The sequence below is a fragment of the Grammomys surdaster genome, unplaced genomic scaffold, assembly GCF_004785775.1.
Source record: "Grammomys surdaster isolate TR1022 unplaced genomic scaffold, NIH_TR_1.0 242, whole genome shotgun sequence".
NCBI classification, from domain to species: domain Eukaryota; kingdom Metazoa; phylum Chordata; class Mammalia; order Rodentia; family Muridae; genus Grammomys; species Grammomys surdaster.
Genome location: NW_021604687.1, coordinates 4,016,533 through 4,038,056, shown reverse-complemented (window position 1 = coordinate 4,038,056; position 21,524 = coordinate 4,016,533). Strand labels below are relative to the sequence as shown.

At 38.3% G+C, this 21,524-nt stretch overlaps 1 protein-coding gene across 1 annotated transcript in view; it reads left to right on the top strand.

The window, feature by feature from the left end:
• Tmem135 (transmembrane protein 135) overlaps positions 1-21,524 on the top strand; it is a 175,955-nt gene that overhangs the window by 137,508 nt on the left and 16,923 nt on the right. Inside the window, exon 7 of the mRNA XM_028774670.1 lies at positions 16,796-16,837. Within this exon, the coding sequence (XP_028630503.1) occupies positions 16,796-16,837 (42 nt within the window). The remainder of the gene's footprint in view (positions 1-16,795; positions 16,838-21,524) is intronic.

Here is a 21,524-nt window from a genome sequence, read left to right as displayed (position 1 = left end):
TCTCTCTCTCTCTCTCTCTCTCTCTCTCTCTCTCTCTCTCTCTCTCTCTCCACTTTTGCATTGTCTGTGTAGTTGCAAATCAGGCTCATTCATTCACTTGTCCTGAGTTCAGCAGCTGCTTCCTAGTTCCTACCCTCCCACCCACCCCCATTTTCTTGCCTAGACAGTTGCCAAGCACTTCCTTCTTGGAGCATTTCTTCCGTGTTACCCACAGAAAATCTTAGTTTCTGGTTTGTGGATCACCATTCAGTGTCCCTTCCCACACCCCTTGTTATTACTTGTCTTTGTGCCCAATTTAGCCTTTGGGGTGCATTTCCCCAGCCTTCCTTTCTTTGGAACTTGTGTGGTGGTAGGAGGAAGCGTCCTTGGAAGTCCCTGCTGTCCTCAGCACCTTGTGCCAGAGACAGTGGGGGGATCTCCTGAGTGCTGTTTTGGGCAGATCTTTGGTTTTTAAATGTCATCGCTTATGATTATGGCTTTTTAAGCTGACTTTTCATTTATTTCTTGGACCAAGGGAGTTTCTATTTTCCATTTTACCCACAGTCCTTTCATCTGGTTTTGTTCAAAGATCTTTTTGTAATTCTTGGTAACACTTGACTTCAGGAGTACTGTACTTTCTCTTGCTTTTGTTTGTTTGTTTTGTTTTGTTACACTTGCAGCTTCATCTTTTCCCCATTGATATTTTTGTTTTGACCCCTGGTTACTCCCTTTAATGAATGTGGTTATAAAATAATAGAACAACCCTCTTATTTAGATGCTCTGATTTATGATACAATAGTGCTTTGATAAGTCCACTGTGAAAATGTGTAAGTAAAAAACACAGTCCATCCAACCTCTGCAATGCTGTAGCACAGTACACTCAGAGCATGGGTGTTTTCCATTGGGACTCCAAAGCTCATTGAGAAATAGGGCTCACCACCCTTACTCATCATCAAAGGAGACTTGCATACTGTCTTATCAGTAGTCAAGGGAAAGATGAAAAGCCAAAATTTGAGTTGTGGTTCATTTTAAATGCTATAATAATCCATCATTGTTAAGGACTGTTTCACTGAGCATAAGTCATTGCTTGGAACTGCAACTAATTTTTAAAACTGTAATTATTAAGAAAAAATAAAACACTTGAATACCAAGAGAAGAAAATGCTACAAATGTCAGGAAAGATGTTCAAAGGAAAAAGAAAAAATAGCTTAAAATTTACTGAATAAGTACCTACCATATTCTAGGCTATGATCTTCATAGATGATTTACACACAACCTCACTGTATTTTATTCTTGAAACCATCCTCTAGAGTAGTGTTTCTCAACCTTCAGGTTGAGACCTCTTTAGCCAAGTTGTATCTCCAACAATATTTTCATTGTGATTCACAGCAGTAGCAAAATTACAGTTATGACGTAGCAACAAAAATATTTTTATGATTGGGGTCAGCACAACAAGAGGAACTATATTAAAGGGTCATGCATTAAGAAGGTTGAGAAGCACTGCACTATAGAAATCTGTTCACTCTGCTTTATGGAAATTGAGTAACAGGCTTCAACTCGTGCATCAGAGACCAGGCTGTACAGTACAGCAAGACTCCTCCTTCTCCAGCTGCTTTAAAACTATAACTAGAGGGGCTGGAGAGATGGCTCAGCAGTAAAGAGCATTGGGTGCTCTTCCAAAAGTCCTGAGTTCAATTCCCAGCCCCCACATGGATGCTAACAACTGTCTATAACTGTAGTCTTACAGCATCCAGTGTGTAAATCCAGCGTTCCTCTTCTGATGTGCAAATGTGCATGTAGACAAAACATCCATCTGCATAAAATAAATAAATCTTAACCACCACCACAACAAAAACTACTAAAACTAGGTGGTTAGAGGGATGGGCTAGTAGTTATGAGCACTTCCTGGGGTGGGAGAGATGGCTCAGTGGTGAAGAACACTTGCTGCCCTTGCAGAGAACCAGATCTAGTCCCTGCATCTGGCACCTGAGAGCTCATGCCCATATGTGTAGAGATACATATATTTGCACAAAATAAAGTTAAAGGCCTCAAAGGTAATAGGCATACCAAAAATTTTCTTTTGTTCTGCTTGGTTTCTTCTTATTGTTTTATCTTACCTCTCTGCCATTGTTTGATAAATTGTGTACTTTGGACATTTGAGTTTTGTACTAATTATGTAGAGAGATGTGGTTAAATAAAATAGTGATAATCAGTGCTTTAAATGTGGATATCAGACATGAAGTCTCTGAAATGTATTTTGTTGTTGTTGTTGTCATCCTCGTTGTTGAAAGGCTTTCAGACCAGTCTCAATTGAAGAGGTCACTGAGAAAGGTTTTGCTTCCTGAGCTAGAAATGTCAGCAGGACTTGCAACTCTGAAAGCTGCTCAACTCTGAAATGAAACCCTTCCCAACTCCTGGTTTGTTTCCCACATTCCCTCAGGGCCAACACAGGCTACTCTGCCAGCTGCTTCATTATAAATCTGTGAGTTATGCCACAGCATTCAGGAATAAATCCAGCCTTATTTGTCATACCCTCCCAAATGTGGCGTAAAACAGTTTCAGCCTGTTTTTCCCTCAAGGCTGTCTTCCCTGGTGACATGGTTCAGCTTCTTCACTTCCCAGTGGGCCTCTGTTACATTCTCCCTCCTGAGACTGTGCCAAGCTGTTCCCACCTTCACACTTTGTATTTTGTAACAAGAACCAAAATATACTGAGTATAATTGCCTTGTGCTCTAAAGCACAAGCCTCTGTGGCAGAAATTCCATACAGACCCAAATGTAGAGTGCTTGAACTTGGATGCTGTATTTTCAGTTCCATGTCCCCTCATTACAGAAGGCTGAAGATGTTTACATTACCGTAGTAAAGGAACTAGATTCTGATGAAGCCTCCTCTATTTAGAGATACATTATTACATTGGATACTTGTATTTAAAGAAATAAACACCAGAATCATTGTTGTCTGGTAAGCTCAGCAGAGCCTTTGCTATCCTAACTTGATTCTCCTTTCTGTCTCCTGGGCTCTTGCCTCTGAAGCATGATTTCCCCATTTCTACAAAATGTACAAGTAGAAAAAGGTGTGGCTCACAGTCAAAAGTAAATTCCTGTGTTTAAGACTAGCAACCAGTACAATCGAAAGCCTGCCTATCAGACACTTGGCTGGTGGGTAAACCCAGTGTTCTAGCAAAGGCCTTTGACTGTAAGAATGTGGAGTTCTTTTGTCCCGACTGCGAGAACACATCACTCATAAGATTGGATTTGCATCTGACAGGATACTAAAACCTCAGAAACAGTCCACACACTCAGATGTACTGGAAAGCAGTGTAGTTTTCACCATGGTAGAGTCTCAGAGTGGAAGAGACTAAGCACCTCTGGATTTTAATGTTTTCACCTCACTTCACTTTTTGCACCCCACAGACCCCTAGTCATGTAGCAAGGACACTTTGAAATAAATTGCTTTTTTCATTGTACCATTTTTGGTGTACATATGCAGTAGAAAATGGTGACTTGAAATTGTGATGAGACGGTTTTGGAAGAAGGAAATAGATGTACTTGGAACTCTTTGGAATGTGCTAATAGCTCAGCTTTATCCATCTTAAAGGAGGAAAATAGATGAACCCGAATGGTGTATGTGTATACATGCACATGGAAGCATGTGTGGAGACCCAGGCGCCATCTGGGTAGCTGCTGCTGCTGCTGCTGCTGCTGCTGCTGCTGCTGCTGGAGTATGAAGATGGAACCCAGCATGTGTCCTATGCTAAGTTCATGCTGTCTCTTTCAGCTGCACCCTTACTTTTATTAGCATCTAAAAATGTTTTAAGTCATTTTGGGGAGTAGGCTTGTTAATGTCCTATGCTATTTTCTTGTTAATTGTGAGATAGTATAATTTTTCTTAAAACGACATTGTATGTCAATTTTTCCCTTTTTTTTTTCTCTTATCAAGATGTTTATTAGGTACTCCTCATGTTTTGTTTTCAGATATGTCTACCCACCTGCTTATTGTTGTCATTGTTATTGTTAATTCCCAAAAGCCTTTTTCAGAATATCATTAACCAATACAGATGAAAACAAATGACAGGATTTCTGTGATTGCCAGTTTGGGAGGTCAAATCCTGGGCTCTGAAACTCCCATGCTGGGTTGGACCACCCATTTCTTTATGTATATGCCAATATAAGAGACAATTAATAGTGAACATCAGAGAAATATTTATTCAGCATGGCCACACTGAAAAGAGGTATGAAGTGGTCCAGTGACCCACACTGTACTTTGGGAATAAGAGGGAAGACAAAAGATACGCAGAATTAAGCAATCCTACTGAAGGTATGGTTCTACCCATCATTGACCCATCATTGTCTCAGCTCCAGATTGTCCTACAGGATGGTCAAGTAAGCTCTCAGAATGGCATGAAATCTCATTCTGAGAGGCAAGTGTCTCCTCTGACTAGCATCAGTGATTCAGCCATTTCCTTCCCTCAAAATGTAATTTCTGAGAAAACATCAATTTGAGATATCTATTGCTTGAACACTTTGAGAGCCAAGAGAGTGGGACACATGTGTCTCTTTCTAGAATATCTCATCTGCTTCATGAGAATCTGTACTCCCTGTGAGCCAAGGATGTTCTGCTCAACTTTGATCCAAATTCTGTCGATGAAGTAATGATGAATATTTTTTTTTCTTTTCTTTTCTTTTTTTTTTTTTGAACATGAAATGCTTTTTTTTATAGCATGTTTTACAAGGGGAGGGGGTAAGAGGGTCCAGGTGGTGGAAAAGTACAAAATCTTCTTGGCCTGTGCCTTGAAACATGTCATGGTCTATATGGTACACTGCCTTGAATTATGATCTACCTGGAGTTCTTCAGAAGATAAATTTTTCCCTTTTGAATATAGGAAAGTGAGGCCATTTTTCTAAAACTCAGCTTTTTAACAAATGTTGATTGCAGTTTTCCCCTTCACATTCACTATACTTATCTCAGATAATCCACACACAGAAATGATATGGATGAATCTGGAGTTAGGTAAGCTACCTTGAATTGAAATATTTGAGTACTTAGTTCCCTCACTAGTATTAAATGTACCATTATGTTGAGAGACTGACAGTTATGCAGCACCCTACATAGAATATATAAGGTGATATCTTCAGTGCTCTTTTAAATTAAGTATTCCAATCTATCAAATACAAATTTAATATACATTCAATAATAGTGATTTAACCTGAGGCTTAAAACCAAATTGGGACCATATCAAGTTTGAGTGAACCATGAACTTGCAGCTAATACCCTATGTCAGGAATTCTAAGTTGTAAAGCTTTTCACTTTGCATTTATTTATTTAATCTGTATGTATATGTGTGCATGTGTGTGCTATTGTGTGCGTAGAGGGGTCATGTCTATTGTATTTCTATCATGGGGACTAGAGATTCGACTCAGAACACTGTGCTTGGCATCAGCTACCCTTGCTGAGCCATCTCACTAGCGCCAAGTTTTGAAGAATCGTAAAGACCATTCAGTCCACCCTCTTTATGTTTTCATTTGGAAATTCCTTGGCTCAGAAACAAATTTCTCTTTTAAGTTCCTACAATAAGGTAGGAAAGGGGAGTTAAAAATCAGTTGGTTGGATTCTAACCACAAGTAGATGAATATTGACCAGAAAGATCAATGAAGTGAGCCTCTCAATGTTGTCAACAGACCACATGTCAGTCTGCAGGTCTAGAGGCAAGCCCATTCTTTGTATAGAAAGTCAGGGTAACCCTAAGACTATTATGAGGGTTGAAGTCGGTGGTTCCAATGAGGAAAACCAAGTAGCAGCAGCTGGCTCTCCTTCTTCACACTCGGAATTGTAAGAGCTGAACTCCTGTCGCCTACTAACACCTTCTGATAGCTTTGCTGTGTTGAGTGACACATGGTCCCTACAGCTATAGTTGACCTCTCCTGTCTCCACTTCTTACTGAGGCAGATCAAGAGGAATGGTTGTTGTGTTTACAGCAATACTGTGTTTTGTTTTGTTATGGATAGCTTTATGAATGCAAATGGCTTTGCCCAGATAGTCTTGGTGGTATGGGTGTTTTGACCCAGTGGGCTGAGGTAATGAGGTGATGAGGACAAGTCCTGCCTGGGCAACGTAGTAAGAATCTGACTAAAACAGGATTTTAAAAGGAGGCTGGTGATATAGCTCAGTGGTAGAGCACCCTCTAGGCATGTGAAGTGTATAAAAAGATATGTTCAGACCCCACCAATGAAAATAAAACCAACTAAGTAAGAATTGTTTTAATCTAGTTTTTGGTCTGATACAGCTCTAGCCTTAGTAAAGTATAGCAGACTATAATCATTGGTCATTTTATAAAAATGTAATATACATATGAATATATATAATTTGAAGTTCGAAAAACTCACTGTGCTGTCAACTTTGGAAAAGTCTTCAACTTACAGTACTGAGTTGACATTGTGTAGAAATCAACAGCTTTTCCCACTTTATGGGGTCATGCACTTCGTTAAAAGTGTGGCACCTTACCTTCCTGGGTTTGATTACAGAAACTAATAAAGCATTGTCTAAATCTGAGGGGGAAAGGGAGGAGAGGAGAACGAGCGTGTGAGCGAGCTGCCTCCCCAAAGCTTCCTCTAGACACACTCTGAAACAGTCCCCTAGCATCCCCTGCTGCCCTCCAGACAGACTCCTGTGCCCAGCCCCTTGTCACTACTGACCCCAGCTCTCCCTTGCATGCCCCTTGCAGGTCTGGCCTTCAGACTCCTTCTGTCCCAGGAGACCTTCACAAAGGTCACTGGTCCACTTCTTCCTTCTTTTCCAGGCTTGTTTTCTGATTATCTTCATGGCTTATTCTCTCCCCAGGGCTCATTTGTCAATCACATTTCTTACTAAAGGGTTATTAATCTGAACACTCAACAGCTTTTACAGCTCCTTCATTTATTTACTTGCTGATTTATCTTTTACCTTGTTGTTGTTGTTGTTGTAAGTGCAGTGTACTTGAGATTGGAGCCTACTACTGTCCTAGAAAGGTTTCTTGGTCTTTTTTTTTTTTTTTAACCTCTGCTTCTCTCAAACTAGAAAAATGTGGATCTACTTTCTGTCACTAGTGATTTGGTTTCTTTTTCCTAGAATTTCATATGAATTATGTGTAGTGTCTCTTTAACTGACTGGCTTTTTCTTGGCTTTGTTTTAAAAATGCTTACCTTTACCAATAATTTACATTGCTGAGCACTGTTCTCTCATACAGCTCTGCCACAATTCATGTCTTCATGTGCTGATGCAGGTGACAGTTTTATCTGACAATATTTCATGTATTTCTGCATGTGATTTGTAAATCAGTGTATGCTGAGTATTGTATGTATTTCTGAAAGAGGCCTTCAATTATGCAGCATGGTAAAATTGCTGTGGTATTAGTGTCAGGAAGATTGTCTGTCTCACCACAAGATAGACGCCAGTGAGCTTGCTGTAAGTCAGTGCTGTTCACTGGTCCTATGTTGTGTGTTTAAGGTGGCAGTTGCAGTGATGTCTTGAACAGTGTGAGATAGGCTCTGTTATTTACAGTTTCAGTTGGAGAAGCAGGGACAGAGTTTAAACAGCCTGCTCATGAATCTGTAACCCTCTCCTGACTCTGACTCAGTAATACACATTGACAAATGAATAATTGTTCAAACAAATACTATTTGCTTCATCATTCCTTAGGAGTAGTGTTAATTATACAAGACTGAAGGAATAGCAGCTTCTCCCTCTATAATGACACTTATTGTTGCCCTTCTTCCAGAGTAAAGAAGCGAGGTCACTGTCAGTTATATGCACACAGCGAAGTCTGGACCTATATTGTAGTTGGTGACAATGAAGGTTTTGGGGACAGGGCAGCCTACATGAATGCCCTATTAGATAAAGTTTACTACACTAAAGCTCTGGGGGTTTTTGATTTTTTAAAAATAATATTAGTTACTTATATTTATAGTCAATTAAGTTCATATTTTATCTTCCTGTGTTCATTTTGCTGTAGTCTTGAGTTATTTTTAGTCATATTTGAGCTTTTTATTTAGCATCATTTGATAAACATTAAATGAAGATTACTGTGTCTTCATCTTTTATCTAAGAAACAAAATAAAGGAGCAATACACACTTTATATGTTTTTAATATCTGTTGATTTCAACAAAATTTAGTTGGTAGGTTGCTATTTTGGAACCTTAAGTAGGTATTACTCATGATATTACATTGAAAAGAATGGAGTAGTTTGAGAGGGAGATCATATGAGTCACCCTGCTCCTGATAGGAAGGGGCCTTTCTCCTAGAGGTGGAATTCATTCCTGTTTCTACATGGCCTGTGCCATTTTCTCTCCCGTGCTGTAGCCATGTTAAAACTCCACTGTTCCTGACACCCAGTTATCTCTTGTTCTAAGATATCTGTATCACTTTTTCTTCTATGTCTACCTCTTGCATTATGTAGTCCCTTGACCTTGATATGAAAGCCAAGGTTGGCTATCCTTTTATCATGCTTTGCTAGCATCATATTCTGTATATTACAGTTCTTTCTGTACTATGATACTGGTATTTATTTGTGTGACTACTTCTGGATTGTGATACTGTTGCAGGATAGTGATGCTCATTGTTCCCAGCACTTGAGGACTTGCATGGTGGATAGTAATTGTCAGTAAGTATTTAAAGGTATAAAGGAATGAATACATGATGAAGCAATGCCGGCAGTGCCCCACGTGCGAACATTGTGGTCTCATCTCCTTTGCTAGATTGCAGTTCCTGATAAGTGGTGACCATGCCTGCCAGCAGTAGCCTTGCCTTTTAGACCTGATAGATTTGTATTACAATGGCAGTTTATTTCATTGGTGGTTTTAAAAACACCTTTGCATAAGAAGAGGCTGGAGCCTGTGTTTCAGACTCACATGCTCATGTGCACGTGCTGGGCAGAATGAATAAATTACAGGAGCTTTGTGTGATGGTCAAGTACTAGGAGCTGTTGATAGGCATTCAAGTAGCTGATTCAAAATTAAATTGTTTCAGAAACCAAAAATCAAAATAGACAAGCCCCAGAGTTTCTGCCATAGAAATGAATCTAAGGTACTTGATGCTCAATTAGGAATATAATTGCTTTACAACTGATAGATTTCTTTTCTTGATTGTTACATAGGTTAAAATTTTCTTTCAACATATTTTTACTAAGTGTTCTATCTGCTGTGCAATATTGTTGCCAGTTCATTGTAATGAGAATGCTCTGAACTATCTGAAGGATTAAGGAATTAGTAAAGAAAGAATCTTAGACTGTACGCAGTGTATGCACAACTATAAATACTCAATGTGCTATAGAAAAGCCTGTTATCAGAAAGATCTTTATCTAATCACCCTGCTTGAAGTTAGTGTGGGAAACATGGACTAATGGTATCATGTTCTGTAGAAAAGAGGAATTGTTTTTTGAATTTCTTTAAATATTCTAAATAAACATACTTGATTCTTGGAAGTTACATGCTTTGCCTTAATAGTAGACAGGTGCTGCTGTTCACAAACGTGTGTGGTGCCTCCGTAGGAGAGCATGCGTTCCCTCTCCTGCTTACACTGTACCTGGAGTTGTGATGTGCTCTGGATGAGTAATTGTAAGTGGAAGTGACTTATGCTTAATTAAAAGCAGTAGTTCAGTTTCCTACATTTTCCATCTTTTTCCTCTGACAACTCACATTCATTCCAGATGGACATTTCTCTACCACACTAAGATACAAAATAAAGATGGCTGTTAATCTACCAATAGCCAGCCCTTATTACACATGTGGCATGAGCATAAAATAAACTTGTTAGAAACTGTTGGGATTTTGTATCTACAACTTAACTCAGACCCCTAGTTCCCAAGCGTTAACATGAATCTGCATGAGAACCACATGGAGGATTTCTTGTAACACAAGTTGCAATACATCCTTTGGCTCTACTGTGGGAGTCTTCCAAATTCTGTGGATCTAGAGAAAGAGTCTGTGCTTGCAGTAGGTCAGTGGTAGTGACCAAGGCTTTGCATTTCTCACGTGGAAAGTAGCTGTTGTGGAGGGGAGGCAGTGCAAAAAGGCAGCCTCAAGTCTTGACCAAAGCATGCTTTCAGGAAAATCATGATTTGAAAGTGAGGAGCTGGGCACCTGTTCCTTTAAAGCATGCCCTTTGTAGCATGTAAAGTTTGCCTAGCACCAGCTGAACGACTGCCACTGTCTTGCTTTAAGATCTGTGGTTTAATTTGGACATTTACAGATGCTTATCTGTCTGTGGTATTTCTTCTCCACAATTGGAACTCAAGCTAGAGAGCCATTTGGGATGGACTTTCTGTTGTGTTCTGAGAGATGGAACTAAACTGTTTGGGGAGAGTTCTCTGGCATACATTTCTCAATAATGAGAGACTAATGTTAATATTTTCATATAGCTGAACATTTTAGTCACTGTGAAAACTCAATTGCTATATTAATGACATAAATACCAATATATATTTGAAATAAATTAATATGATCTATCTAAAACATTTGGTTTTATCTTTTTCTTAACATTTATGGAAGGAGAAAAAAATCATAGTATTTCCTAGTCTTGAGGTCCTTTAAAAAATTATGGTTATAATTAATTCCATTTACTGTAAATAGTTTTATTTCTAGCAGTGCTGTGAATTTGACAGTTGTTAAATTTTTCTTGGACTTAACCTGAAAAGTAATTTCAATCTTACTCCTAGTACCTTTAATGTATTAAGTGTGAGCAGGTGTTCCTGGTGAGGCTGCAGTCAGGCCCTTCAGTCCGGGTCCTGGAAGTCGCCTTCTACTCCTTTTTGTCTTCAGGCTTGACTACTGCTGCTATACAGAAATGTATCCTATTGACATTTCTCTTCAGTGATTCTTGCCTCCTGAGCTATTGCAGGAAGCTTGGAACACTACTTTCCTAGTGTGGATTTTAGGCAAAACCTGTCCAAGCTTGTCCAAGTTTAAGGAGAAATCAGATTCTGTTGAAGTTGTTGCTTTGTGTTTAAGCCCAACTGTTTCTGATTTGTATATGTGGCGCAGAAGAAGTCAGTGCTCAGTAATCATTTGGAGGTTCCTGCTTGGTTCCCTGCAACTGCTGCCTGCCTCAACGGCATTCTTTGGGTTCTTAGGGACCAACCCAATCCCCAGGGCTCCAGGCATGAAATGAGCGTATGAAAAAATATTTATCTGAGTCAAAAGCAGTATTGTTGATTCACTTGAAAGTTCATGAAGAGGATTTATTGAGACTATTTGGAGTTAGGATTGCTTTTAACAAACTTTCCCAATTTAATTGTTCCTCTTGTAGCTCTGGATTTTTCTGTGTGAGGTAACCTACAATAAGAACACATGATTTACTCTATTTTTCATGTTAAGTGGTATATACAGGCTGAAACAAAGCTCTGTCGATTTTTGATTTTATTATTTATTTTTAGGTTTTTTTTTTTAAAGATTTATTGATTTATTTTATGTGAGTACACTGTCAACACACCAGAAGAGGGCATCAGATCCCAGCACAGATGGGTGTGAGCCACCACGAGGTTGCTGGGAATTGAACTCAGGACCTCTGGAAGAGCTGTCAGTGCTCTTAACCACTGAGCCATCTCTCCAGCCCCACAAATCCCTAACTTATTGTTCAAACAATAATAGATGTAAGGAGAAGGTCCTGCTGTGTACATTTAGGCAATGCAATGTTTTAACCACACATGTCATAAGTCTGAATAGGAACTTTGTAGCAGTCAGTTTAACCTATTTGCATATGCATTTATGATTAAGACATTACAATTTTAAAACAAATATGCAATTTATTCTATCCCATTTTTTCTTGTCATTTGCATGATAAGCAAATATAATAAAATATACAATTACTGGCCAAATCTCATTCTGAATTATAATTTAGTATTAAGGTAGATTCCTACTTTTGAAAATGAGGTAGAAAATGAACTACAACCCTTTTTATTTTGTGAGATTGAAATTTTTAATTTATTAAAAACAAACTGCTTAAAATTTCATATTTTAGATTTATTTACTTATTTATTTAATATATGTGAATCTTTGCCTGTGTGTATGTATGTACACCACATGTATGGCTAGTGCCCATGAAGGTCAGAAAAGGCTGTTGGTGTCTCCTGGAACTAGAGTTAGGGATGGGCTTGAGCTGCTGTCTTCACACCAGGAAACTGACCCAGATCCTCTGCCCGAGCAGTGAGTGCTCTAAACCACTGAGCTATCTCTTCAACCCCATAAGTTTCCTTTAGAATGAACAGTCATGATCCCTAAATCTGAGGCATTTAAGTATATACATTCATACTTTTTAGATTTTAAAACTTTTCCATTGGATTTATTCCAAATTAATTTGTGATTTTGGCACCAATGATATAGCAATTGACAAATTCCAAATTTCATTGATACATGGCTGTTATTATCATTGGTCATTTTTTATATATATAATACCAGTAGAAATCTCAACATTTGAAGTGTGAGCAGTTTCTTTTAAAAACAGTTTTTCTAATTTGTTTTTCCTTTTTCATCTCTGTGCTCTCATGTGGTTTCTGTGAGTCATAACTTAAATCTAAGGTTTGAAGTGATGGGTCAAGTACTTAAGGCATTATGGAAAGCTGTCTGCATTCCTCAGGTTGCCAGCAAGTTGCCCATTGTGTAGCACTTGCTCAATTAATGATCACTGAGCAGATTAAGTTAGAGTGTATACAGTTAGCTACATTTAATAGTTGGGTTTCATGGAAACTGTTCAGTGAGTCAGAACCAGCGCATAGCACCAAAGTATAGCAGTTGATACATGATAAATGTCCTCTCCCTGTACTTTGGAGTGTGTGTGCATGTAAAAAGTAACTGAGCCTTACAATTCTCTCAAGGTTAAAAAAATCATGACTATCTGTTAACCTTGTAAATATCAAGCTTTTCCTATAACATGCATTTTTTTTATGAAGAAATATTGCAAGGGAACCTTAAGGAACTTTTTTATTGATTATATTAACTGAATCATTGAAAACTGAGCGGGCAAACTATTTCTATTCTCATTGTTTTCAGTATCCTGGGGACTGTAGACTGAGGTGGAAGTGACAGGTCACACACCTTCCTGTGTCCCAGTGACTGATGCAAAATATTTTATAGTTTTGTGAAATTATAGAACTATAGAAATAGAAACACCAGAACTCATATATCATGATATTTACTTAACAAAGCATAGTGTAACATTTTCTTAATGACATTTTGAATTCCTTGTAAAATGCATATTTAGAGAAAAGCTTGTCAAAATTGTTGCTTCCTGGGTCCAAGTTCTTCCAGGGGTGGTTCTTTAGTGACATCTGCTGGTGAAGTGTTGTAAAGTACATCACAGAATCTCAGAAGTCATTTCACAGGAATTAAGTAAGCTTGGGAGAGAAAAAGATGTACAGAATTGTTTCTTTTACTATTGTTTATACATCTAACTCAAAATTTGGATATTTGATCAAGGATGTTATTTTAGTAACGTAAATATTGACCCTCTCTGTGCTTCCCGAAATGCAGCAAGTAGTTCCAACCTGAGTCTTTGATAATAGTTGTATATCTGCTGAGGCTTTTGCTGCAGAGCTGAAACCCCTTTCTCCTTTGCCTTCATTGGCTTTTTCTTATTATACTTTATATTATCACAGAGCCTTGCAAAAGTAGACTGGGGCTGAATTGTGATAGTTTGTATCATCTGCACAGACCAAATAGCAAGTTTAGGCATACATGAGTTGAATGCATCAGCTTTATGGACAGTTGAAAACAAAGTGAGACATTATTTTAGAGGATGATAATATTTAAAGAAATCAATGAATTTTTTTTTCTGTAAAGAGCTCTTGGTGTTAGAGCTTATGGGTAAATAAAGTATACAGACGCATGCATACCTGACACATTTGTACATCTGTACTTGTATCCCTATTTGTGGTTGTGTCTAGTCTTCTGTGTTTATGTACTGTGTAAAAATGAACCAGTTGTCTTCCATGGTCCTTCACTCACTGATACTCAGCTCAGGCACATCTCACACTTATATTTCCAAAACAAAGTTCCTTTTCTCCCTGAGTCCTATACAGTTTTTCATGTAAGTGAATGGTCATTGTGTTCTCTTTGCTTTAACCCAGATCTGTTCTGTCAGTAGGTACCGAATTCTCTCTTGTTTACTCCACAAACTGTGAGGAAATTTTGACTGCTTACCTTTGTCATACATTCACATTCTTCTCCTTTCCCTTCCAACCACCATCACCTTCCCCGCCAGCTTCTAACTCTGCTTTCCTATTGTCTGTTTCTACTGAGATTCTTCCAAAGTCCTTCCCTTGCCCAAAGGCACCTCTCTGCATGGTAGAAATTCCTCTTGCTTTCCATGGCCATATTTCCTACCATTGTGTCACTCACCTCTTCTCCTCAGTTCTAGCAGCTTCAGTGCTCTGTTCTCTCTGCTGTGCACACTCAGTACCGCTCTATACTTGTTGCTTCACATTGAAATTCCCTCCCTCAGTTCCTTAAAATTTAGAACCGATTATCGTCCTTTGCCTTCTTAAAGAGACTATATGACCAATTATATATAAAAAAGGAAAACCCAAATCCTCCCTCTCCTGACTTGTAGGGCTTTTATATCCCCCTCAGCAATTACTCTGGGTCTTAGACTTTTGTTGGATCTCTCCTGCAAGGTGCATGTCAGATGAGAGTGTGATGCTCTTGTGTCCATGAATTCATAATGGAACCTAATCCAGTTTTTACACATGGTTGATACCCAATATGTGATAAATACTTAAATGGAGACTTGATTTGATCTTCATTGTAATCACCAAGGCCATAGGAAAGTGAAGAACTTTCGAGTGGGGTCTGCCTTGTTGAAATCTTTATATGATGCCTTCCACATTTAACATAGATTGCAGTACTGTTTCATAGTTAATACTTGCACAATACACTCAATGTCAAAATGTGGGACCACATTTTAAAGATTCTTCTTGCAGAATAATTACTTTATTGCTCTTCTGACCCTCAGTTAACAAACCTTAGACACATGAATGAAAAAAAGAATATCCCCTTTTGAATCCATGTTAAGACTTTTATCAATATGAAGTGCTTCCCACAGGGTTCTACCGAGCCAGACTCCCATCATAATGAAATTGCAAATTCATTTGTATACGCCCCATCTATGCTTGAAAGCTACTTTTTGATGTTTGGTCTGCAATTAACTGTATTGTGCAGGGCCACAAATATGCCTTGCCAACTAGACCGAGTTGTCGGAATCTTTTAACTATTCAACACTGCACAAAGACAAATGGCCATCTTTTAACAATAACATCCCAAGGCCAAAATTTGTTCCCAGATGTACATAATCTTTTAATTGATCTACTGCTTTCTTTTTCCTAGTCAATAGACCCCTTGCCCACTCTGTCTCTGCTCTGCCAATCCAGATTATGGGTTTTAAATTACTGTGAAACACTTTCTTCTGATGGAACAAGATAAGTTTAAGTAATGTAATTTTCCCAAGCACACTTTTACTTCAATTTATAAATTCCTTTGCCTTCATGCACATTTTGTGTAGATATATATGTCATGTAATACCTAAATGTAAACTTTTGGTTACATTTTCCACTGTCAACATGACTACTAAGTCAGTCACACTGCTTAACTGGCATGAGCCTTAAATATTTTAAAATGTCTTTTTGTGGCTTAAATATTCCTAAGACTCTAGATCACATACAATCAGATATATTTTAAAATTAAGGCAGTTGTTTCGTATATTTTCTTTATGTCTTGTCATGCAAGTGACAAGCAGCAGCACTTATATTTGAAGATGCACTTTTTAAATTCAAGTCTAATGAGGCTGTCATTTTGTCACTAATCTTTATAGGTGTTCTAGGTATTTTGATAATAAATATCCTAAATCCCTTTATGACTTTATATTAAAGGTTCCTTATGGCTATAACTTTTTTGCAGAAAGGGCTTCTGAGTACTTCTAATGTCTTTAAGTCCATTTTAAATATTTATTGTTAATCTGAGAATCTTAATTACAACATAGTCAACATCTTCCCCAGCTAAAGACAATATAATTAGCAGAAGGATGGGAGGGAAGAAATGCTTTATTATTTAGATTATTGCTGCCACTACCCCTGCACATGTGGAATTCTGCATCCTATTAATCCCTAAGTCCTGTGACCTCTATGGGGTAAGGTTGTTACAGGCCTTGAGCTCCCATGAAAGTACAAATGCACACAAACCTACTTCTAGGGTTGTGTTGTTATCAAATGAAAAATGACTGAAGCACCCAAACTGCACAGCAATGATAAATATTCAAGAAATGCTACTTTGATTCTTCTCCTCTTCCCAGTCTCAGTCTGTGCCTATCCCATGTTATCTCTCCTGCTTGGCCTTAACCAGAGGCTTTGTGGGATGTTGCAATGAACTTGAAGCCTTTCTGTGCCTGCTCAGATCCTTGTTACACCACACCCACTGAATTCATGAGCCAGGAACTGCCATGTGTGAGATGGTCAGAGACTGGATGTGCTGCTCTTCTTCATAGGGAATCACGTCCCAGGGATCAGGAGCAATGAAGGGTGTCTTAGCCTTATTTTAGATCCACATGGAACCCTTAGAAGATTGACTTAAGTCTCCCTTACCCTGGCTTTGAGGACTGAGCCCCAAGTTGAGTTCCTATGCCAGAGGAAATCTGTAGTATACTAGTTGCTTTGTATAAGGTAACTTGCTGTATTTTTCATTGCTTATGCTATTGCCAAAAATTTTCACACCTTAAATCATTTTTAGGAAGGAATGCTATTTTATATAATACTTTATATTCCAAAACATGTCATTTTATGATTGCAAATTTTTGTTTTAGGTGCAAAGATGGCTTAAAAGGCTTTACATTTTCTGCACTTAGGTAAGTAACATTCTGTCACTGTATTGAGAGAAGTTGCAAGTCAACCTTCTAAAAATATTGAGTGTATATAATTCAAATAAAGATTCATTAATTTAGTTTTTAATCTGACAGTAGTTATGAAAGTCACAATACTATTTCCTTGCATCTGTGGGTAGTTCGTTAAGTAATTTTAGACTGAGTTGAGTTATGGATAGGACTTATGGGCCATCAAGCACAATAGGGCTCACCTCATCTATTAACATAGTCATTGTCCTATTATATATACTGTGTTAATGTAGTTATCACAATTATTGGATTTTATAACTCATAACATCTTAACAAAATAGACATTTTTTTGCAGCCACTCTGCAACGTTTGTCATGTGTTTAATGGAATGTTCCACTAACATCTCACTGTATATACTAAATCCAAATCCCACGTTTTCCCAATTTGTGTCAGAAGTTACTTATTTTTCAGTGTCCATGGAATACTTACCTAGTGAAGTTTGGTAGCATGGCATTCACCGCAAGTATCAGAGAGAAATGTTAGGGCATGCCTCGGGGTTGGAATCAACATCTTATATGGTTATTCTGAGGAGCTTGCACATAAGGTGCTTTAGTGCAGGGCTCACACTAGTAAGCATTCAGATTGCAGGCTCTCCATCTTGTGAATTTGAGGCATAGCTTTAGATAAGGAAAGATGAAGACAAGCACTGTTCATAAAGCTGAATCAAAATGTCTGCTGGGAAGTATAATGTTAGTTTTGGAAGATGGTGTCAGCATGTTGAAGACTGAAGGGTTAGGGTAAGGAGAGACTGATTTTGACTTGCTAAGTGGGTAGTAGACACCTAATGGTGTCTGAGGGAGGTGGTTAATAGTGACTTCGAAAGGTGAGTCCAACAGAAGTATTTGGGACATTGGATGACAGAGAGCTAGAGGTAGGAAGATAAGTACTGTGATTTGTGGGATAATGGGAAGACTCAAGAGAGAAACTACAAGTTAAATGGAAGAAGGTGAAGACCAGTGGACTGTGTTTTCCATCTCTTACAACCTGACTCACAGCGTAGCACTGAAAGCTGAGTGTCCCCAGGAGAGGTTGGTATTTACCTACAGATGGGATAGCATGGCAGGAAACCATGATTGTCAGATTTTCAGGGTTTAGTGGTGGAGCACCTGCCTGGAATGTGTGAGGCCCTTGGTACAATCCCCAGGGGGTGTGTGGGGAGAAGAGGGGAAGAAAAGTTGTGCTATTAAAACTTTGATAACTAGATGTCTGAAGCCATGGTACACATCAAATGTTTTACTTTACGTTTTTCATTAATAGATATATGAGAAAAACTTTTTTCCTTTGTCCTTAAATGATGATAAAGCATGTTTTTTAAACTGAAAGTTAATGACAAAACCAAAAGATGATGTCCTTAAGAGATAACCTTGCCTCATTTTCCTAAGATTCTAACCTAATCCTTGGAAAACCTTGAGATATTTCAGATACTGTTTTATCTTTGAGATATTTCAGATAATGTTTTATCTCTTTGTCATGTGCACTTTTAATCAGGGCTTAGTTTGGAATGCTTGTGCTTAACTTTTTCTGTTATAGGACAATATTCTAGAAAAATGTTCATTGCTATAGGAATTCTTGTTAAACAAAGTTGTTAAGCATTGCAGATTTTTCTGCCTTTTACAAGTCTGCCTTCTTCCTTTTGTCCTGTCAGCCATTCTCCTTCATAGATGGGAAGGCATCAGTGAAATGTGTGGCATGTTCCTGCCTTATTCTCTGCCTTTATTCTTATCCACAACTTGGAAAGGAACAGTGCTAGTTCTGCCTGAGATATACAGCCGAAAAATCTGATCCCTCCTTTGTAATATCAGCACAATTTTAAGTAATACTGTCCTCTCCACAGCCTCTGAAGGCAGAAATATATCTTGACTCAGTCATCGGTGCATTCTTGACACAGTACACATCTGGAGACAAAGTAAAAGCATAACCAAATAAATACTGAGTGAATGTTATTTAGTTTTCATATGGTATCTACAGCATTTATATGGTACATGCCCATCTACTAAACAGGGTCAACTTCATTTTATATTGCATGCATTGCCCATTGATTACTCTTAGATACTTAAAGATGGCACATAATTCTAATACCAAAAGCTAGATTCTGTTTTAATTGTCAGGTTTCATTGTCAAAGAAAAATGAGTTGATGTATGTTGTTCTTAGAGTTTCCTAAAGTGTTACATGGCATTAATTTCTGTTCTGCATCTCCCTATTGATCTGATTGTTGTTACAGACACATACATTGAGTTTATAGCTTGTCAAAAAATTCAACATTCAACATTAATTACAAAAGGGAAGGAACAGAAAAGTACCTGTGGTAGCCACACTTAGCAAGTATGACTTCCTGGCAGTGGTAAACTTGATGAGGAAAGAGTGTTGAGTGCCTGATGGGTTTGAGGGTGCTAGCACTCTGGAACTTAGATGGATCCACATAGATGCAGTCACCGTCAGGCTTAAAGAAAGTGCCCATCTTCAATAGATTATAATTACTGTATCACAAACACACTGTTTTATAGAGGACGTCCTTCATCTACTGTAACCATTCATAAGCAGCTGAGTTTAATGTCTCCTGGCTAGACTCAAGCAAAAAGCTTTAGAACATAAAACTTTACTCAGCACCTATGCTTTAATGCATCCCACCTCTTAAAGAGTACATGAGCTATAAAGATATCATTCACTCAGTATTTATTTGGTTATGCTTTTACTTTGCCTCCAGATGTGTACAGTGTCAAGAATGCACCGATGAATGAGTCAGGTATACTTCTGCCTTCAGAGGCTGTGGAGAGGACAGTATTACTTAAAACTATGCTGATATTACAAAAGAGGGACCAGATTTTTTTAGTTGTATATCTCAGCCAGAACTAACACTTTTGCTTTCCAAGTTGTGAATAGGAATAAAGGCAGAGAATAAGGCAGGAAAACTGCAAAGAATACTTAGAAGCTTAAAAAAAAAGTCAACTTCTGTAATAGAGCAAATTAAGTGCTAAGTCATCATTTCCCTGATGACTCCCCCACCCATGAAAGGAGAACAGGTTGACAGGACAGAAGGAAGAAGGGGTACTTTTGAAAGGCAAAAGAGGTGTATTTAACAAACACGGAGGAAAGAATGATGTAAACAGCAGCCCTAAGGCTGGTTTACCTGCAAATCTCTTAGCCCATTGAAGTTAAGAACAACCTGGTCACATGTTACACTTAGAGTTTGCACTTAACTCAGGAGGATGTAAGCTGGCGAAGTTCTCTGCTGGTGAGAATATCAAGTTCTGATCTACACTTTAGGAAACTTCCTCTGGCAATTTTAAGGAGAAATTATGTTTATGCAGACAGGAGTAGAAAGGCACTGAAGTAGCTTAGGCAAGGGGGCAGGACCCTGGGAGAAGAGCCAGTGCAGGTGTTAAAGGGGCATGGCTCAGGGATTATGACATCAGACTCCACAGCAGTGGCTCTCAACTTTCCTAATGCCGTGATCCTTTAATAAGTCTCATGGAGACCTCCAACCATAAAATTATTTCATTCTACTTCATAACTGTAATGTTACTGCTGTTATGGATTGCAAGTAAATATTTGATATGCAGGATATCTGATATGTGACCCCCAAAGGAATTATGAGCAACAGGTTGAGAATCACTGCTCTAGACAGACAGCTTTTTATTAGAGGTTGCTCACTATGCAACTTTTGTACACAGGTTGTCCCTTAATCTAACTCATGGGAAATACAGTACCTGTAATACTACTGTGGGATCAAATCACATAACATTTATAAAATGCTTGTTGGCACTGTGTCTGCTATGTAATAGGTACTTAGAACGCATGCTATATTACTATAGTCATTCATTCATTCATTCATTTTTATGGTGTCACAGACCTATGCTAAACATTATCATATGATAACAAAGAAGATGGACATGGTTTCACAGTCCCCACTGTTTAGCCAGGAATACATACTTTTGAAATGGTACTTACAGTGTTGCAATTCATGGGGCTGTGAGGCCACAGGTAAAGGGCCACTCAGTCACATATATAGAGGCAAGGACAGCTTCTCCAAGGAATCACCTGTATTGTGAGTTCATCAGCACTGGCCAAAAGAGCAGCGAGTTCCAAAAAGCATTAGCGAGACTTTCTAGTGTTATCTGGTTGTTTATATAGAATTGAGTGCCAATCTTAAACTTTCCAGACACAAACACAAATAACGAGCAGTCTCTTTTGCAGTAATAGCACCCAGGGTTCTCAGCTGTCATATGGTAGCAGAAAAGCCCTGTGCAAACCCAGTTTGACTGGGAAAGCTAAAGTTTGACTGAGCTTTCCAGGACAGGATGGATCAATGGTTAATTGTAACAGCATTTTGGTTTTCTTTTCCAAATACTGACGTTTTCTTATTTTGTTTACACCGGTCTCAATCCTGGAATATTAATGAAGAATTATTGATCCTCTCTCTTTGAGTCGATACACTAGATATGAATAGATTTTCTGAAAGTAGAGAAGGTGGGATTTCCTTTAGAAAAGTTCAGCTGTTCTTTTTATCAGCAGTGACTCTTACTGTGTAGTTAGAAACAGATGTGAAACTTCTGAGACAGCTCTACTCCCAGGTGTTATCTGATGGCAGGAACATTTGCAACTGCATTGTTTTGACAAATGGTCATCTCTTATATGTGATTT